Source organism: Austrofundulus limnaeus, unplaced genomic scaffold, assembly GCF_001266775.1.
Source record: "Austrofundulus limnaeus strain Quisiro unplaced genomic scaffold, Austrofundulus_limnaeus-1.0 Scaffold54, whole genome shotgun sequence".
Taxonomy (NCBI): Eukaryota; Metazoa; Chordata; class Actinopteri; order Cyprinodontiformes; family Rivulidae; genus Austrofundulus; species Austrofundulus limnaeus.
In genome coordinates, this window is record NW_013952456.1 from 2440334 (window position 1) to 2445219 (window position 4886).

At 40.3% G+C, this 4886-nt stretch overlaps 1 protein-coding gene and 3 non-coding genes across 4 annotated transcripts in view; 2 read left to right on the forward strand and 2 right to left on the reverse strand.

Annotated features, from left to right (window-relative positions):
- Positions 1-4886, forward strand: part of snx15 (sorting nexin 15) — an 11721-nt gene that overhangs the window by 1731 nt on the left and 5104 nt on the right. Inside the window, exon 6 of the mRNA XM_014009007.1 lies at positions 232-429. Coding sequence (XP_013864461.1) covers positions 232-429 — 198 coding nt within the window. The remainder of the gene's footprint in view (positions 1-231; positions 430-4886) is intronic.
- On the forward strand, positions 1102-1183 carry trnal-uag (transfer RNA leucine (anticodon UAG)). The gene has a single exon. It is a non-coding gene; the product is annotated as a tRNA-Leu (tRNA).
- On the reverse strand, positions 3730-3811 carry trnal-uaa (transfer RNA leucine (anticodon UAA)). Its single transcript has one exon. It is a non-coding gene; the product is annotated as a tRNA-Leu (tRNA).
- On the reverse strand, positions 4163-4244 carry trnal-aag (transfer RNA leucine (anticodon AAG)). The gene has a single exon. It is a non-coding gene; the product is annotated as a tRNA-Leu (tRNA).

Here is a 4886-nt window from a genome sequence, read left to right on the forward strand (position 1 = left end):
CGTCCGTGTAATATATTTTTAAACTTTTAGTTTAAAAAATTATAAAAACTGAACATCCTACAGTATTTTTACAGTCTTTATTTTACAGTTAAAATATATCTTTATCAAATAAAGTCTAATGTTACAAATAATCGGGGATTCCTTTAAGGAGTTTCCCTCTCCTGAACTGACTTTGTAAAGGAAAAAAAAGAGTAAACGTTAACGATTTCGTGTTTCCGGTTTTGTCTACAGACAGGTCGAATTCCTCGACAGACCACTCGGAGCTGTTCTCGCTGCCGTTGGAGAGTCTGAACGGAGGCGATGTGGAGTACCTGAACCAGGCGGCCAAGGAGCTGAAAGCTGCCATGGAGAAGGAGACGGAGGAGGAGTTCAGTTCTGCCATTTGTGGATACAGGACGGCGGTGGATTTACTGATCACTGGAGTTCAGGGTAACTGATCCGGACCTGACTGTAGAACTGCACGGGTGTACCGAGAGATCCACCGAAGTTCAGAAAATATCCAGAAGTACAAAGAAAAACTGTKTTTTCAGTGAAAACATAGGGTTGAATAACTTTACTGAAACTTGTTGCATTATTAAATCTAAAAGAAGCACAACACCGGCTAAAAGAATGCTAGCTGGAGGCTAAAAGGAGCTAAATGCTAGCTGAAAACCAAAAGTAGCAAAGGGCTAGCTAAAATGAGCAAAACACTCGTCAAAACCTGCAAGAAGTTAGTTAAAAGTAGCAAAAAAGTAGTGAAAATGTGGAAAATCCAGTGAATGTCTGATTATTAATTTGTTGTAATAAAATTAAAATGATGACTCTTTCTCAGGCTTCCATCAAATTAAACAGACAGGAGAGTGTATTTTAAAAGCCCACCTCTTTAAGGAAGCTTTTTATGGTTGAATGTACTTTCCAAGGTTAAAACTGAATGATTTTTGCCAATATCTTTGCATGCAAGTTGGTCATTTTAGCTGCCATGTCAAAATATCATCATATCGTTATATAAACCTGATTCAAGATGGCCGCCACGGCCAGCTAACCCTAGAAAAGACAAAAATGGCTATGCTTAGCTTATCATATTGTATCGTTTACATTTATCTTAGTTTAACATTTAAGAGTGGTAGCATGGCCGAGTGGTCCAAGGTGCTGGATTTAGGCTCCAGTCTCTGAGGAGGCGTGGGTTCGAACCCCACYGCTGCTAATGCAGCCCTTGGGGACCCTGTTAGGAGCGCTAATGTAGTGGCAAGTGCTGCAGTCTTAATACCAATGTGTACATGTAAAATCAGACATCATGGCTGTGTCTCAGTTTAGGGGCTGCATCCTCATGAGTACATAGCCCAGCTGGGCCACGTCTTTCCCAGTTTGGGTAGGCTACATGAAACTGCTGTGAAATGAGACAGTCTAGCCTTTGCTTGGTGTAAGTTTGCATGATCACGCACTACCCCCGTTACATGATCGTTTCATATCAGACTTAAAACGTGTTTAGATGTGTATTTACGTCTTTTCACTGGAAGAAGAACTTCACACTTAACACCTATATAAATACAAAACAAAAACAATAATTTAGGTTTAGCTCCAGTATCAGTACTTGTATTTGCATTTTATTTAACATCTTATTGCAGCATGAATTTCATCAGCTAAGTTACTAAACTTACATTTAAAAACTAATTCTTAGGTCCGTGATTCGTTTGCTGTCGGCGCATTGAATCCTGGGATATCCTCAGCCGGGAAGGATACTCAGGTGCAGCCTTGAGTTTTGAGATTTTGTGGGCCGCTTTCTTCGGCCGCATGAGGAGGAGCCTTGGAATTGGGACAGCACTTGGCGCGGGCCAGTGACGTATGCGACTGRCAAATGCGCACTYGTGAGGATGCAGCCCATGTGTCCAAACTATCTCTAGAAAGGTCAATGGCAGGAACGACTTTAGGTGTAAAAATGGTGACTTATTCATGAAACTGTACTCACTGTGGTGACCTTTGAAGAGAGCTGCTGAAAAAAATGTTTCTTAAAAAGAGAGGGAGGTAGTGTGGCGGAGTGGTCTAAGGCACTGGTTTCAGGCTCCAGTCTCTGAGGTGGTGTAGGTTCAAACCTCACTGCTGCAGTCTTGTAATTTTAAGACCACCAATGGACTTCTTTTCCATCAGGTAAAATCAGGTACATGTTCAAAAAACCTCTTAAAAAGTCAATCCCAGGCTACATCAGGAATGGCATCCAGAGTGAAACAGTTGGGTATAGGGATCCAAGTTATCGATTAATGAATTAATCTAAAGTTGATTGATCTTATCTATCAACTAACAATTAATTGATATGCGGCCATTTTCTTAAAAACCTGACATTTCTCTTGAATCAAGTGTTTTTTATAACATGAAGGACTAATTTTTTTACATGGTAAATTTAAAAAGAGTACAGTATTATTTTAACAATTCATTGTGCCAGCTTTGTTAAACACTGACTGAGTAAACAGAAAAATATCAAACTTGGGCATATTTATAAAATATAACAAAACAGGAATTTGTTAGGTTGGAAAACAAAAAGAATAAAACAAGTAAAATGCTTAATCCACCCTGAAGATGAAAAACATCAGATCATTTAAASACGGTAATATTTTAAGATAAAGATTAACTCAAAAACAAACTATAAACATAATAAAATATCCCTGAAAGACATGAGTACAAAGGAGTACTGGCAATTGTTTGTTTACATTCTCTGTGGTTCTATCTGGGCTGGGCTGCACGGCATGATGTGACGTCAGCTACTGTTCATTTGATTGGTTCACTGGCCGGGTTATGGCACACAGTTGAGATTAACGTCAAGTAAATTATTTCTAGCGACTAACTTTTTTGGGGTTTTTTTTCTATCACACGAGTTAAACTCAACAAGGAGAATCTAACGTTAGCCACATTTTGCTTACTGTTCGCTGTCGTCCTGCTCTCTTGTTTTGAATGTCATACTGCTGGATAGTCCGGTACAGCCTTCTGTACTTTTACTTTGAGCTTGATGTAGTCCATTATTATTGTTGTGTCGCAAATAAAACTAAACAAGATTTGCACGACTAATTATTATCCTGCCCACATCGAGACGGCTCTCAGCTCAACAGGACTGAGGCTGAATATAAGTGGTAGAGGCCAGGCTAAGGGCAGTGGTGCCCTCTACTGGTTGAAGTCAAAACTACACTGAAATAAGGTTTAAACGGATGTTTTCAATTAATCGAATAGAAGGAATTTTAATCTAATAAACCATTGTTCGACAATTAATCATAAGTCGATTAATTGTTTGCATCCCTATTTGGATACATGTTAATTGTCCATAAATTAAAAAGATTTACCATCATTCTGCATGTATACATTTAAACAGGGCAGCTAAAAAAGACGTTTCTTTATGAAAGGTGTGTGGTAGCATGGCCGAGCGGTATAAGGTGCTAGATTAAGGCTCCAATCTCCATGCGGGCGTGGGTTTGAATCCCACTGCTCCCTGTTATACAGTAGTTTTGGGTCTTTGGTAGTCATTGCTGCAGTCTTGTAAACTGCAAGCGTTAATCCCAAATTGCATCCAGCGTAAAACTTTTGCAATATCTTTTATATTGTTTCACTCATTGTGGCAATCCTGGAGCAGCTGAAAGGAAAACAAGAAGTTAGTTGATACAGTGTTCCTTTATTTCAGGGTCACCACAGTGGGAGAATGAAAGATGACATCATAAAGATTTGGTAACTACAAGACCCTCACACTGACAGCCATGGTCCCAAGAGTAACGGCAGAGGTGGGATTTGAACCCAYGCCTCCATAGAGACTGGAGCTTAAATCCAACGCCATAGACCACTCGGCCACACTACCACATATCACAACTGTCCTTGTTTCTCCAGGGGTCACCACAATGAGTAGATATTTTTTGAAAACTTTCGAACTACAGTATTTCATATCGTTCCTGATATAACCTGGGATTGATCTTTTCAAAGGAAACTTGGACACATGGTGCCTGATTTTAGTTGTTYACATTAATTACTGTAAAAAGCCTCAGGATTACAAAACTGTAGCACTGAGATAACACTGCATCAGGAATAGGACACCGTTCTTTGACAAATCTTTTTGTTCAGGATGTTCTTTTATTTGGGGGTTGCCACAGTGAGATAAATTAACATTAAAGATTTGGTGACTATAAGACCCATGCAGTGACAAGAACTGGACTGGCAGTGGTGGGATTTGAACCCACACCTCCACAGAGACTGGAGCCTTAATCCAGCACCTTAGACCACTCGGGCACACTACCATGCATTTTTCTTGGGAGTCACCGTTTTTATGCCTAAAGTCCTGCGAGTGACTTTTTCAGAGACAATTTTGACACATTGCCTGATTTTAATTGTTCACATTAGTTACTGTAAAAAGGCCTCAGGATTACAAGAGTGTAGCACTGAGCTAAACCTGCATCAGGAATAGGACGCCTTTCTTTGACAAATCTTTTTGTTCAGGATGTTCCTTTATTTTGGGATCTCCACAGTGAGAGAACTTAACATTAAAGATTTTGTAACTGTGTAAGACCCCTGCACTGAGAACCCCTGTGCCAAGAGTAGGACTTGCAGTGGTGGTAATGGTGGAATATGAACCCACGCCTCCGCAGAGACCGGAGCCTAAATCCAGCGCCTTAGACCACTCGGCCACACTATAGCACTCCTGTTATGAGGAACACTGTTTTTTCTGCAACTCTTTTCCGGGTTCACCACAGTGAATCTAGCCTGGCCTTGCCTTCTTATGCATATCCGCTCAATTCTAGTTTCCCTTCACTGCTACATCTGGGATTTCTCCCATAGACAAGGATTTCACTGGCAGATTTTTAGCCGAACCAATCAGAGAACAGAACGTCGATTTTCTTTGCAGTGTCCGCTAATTAATTTAGCAATGGCAGTGGAGGAAG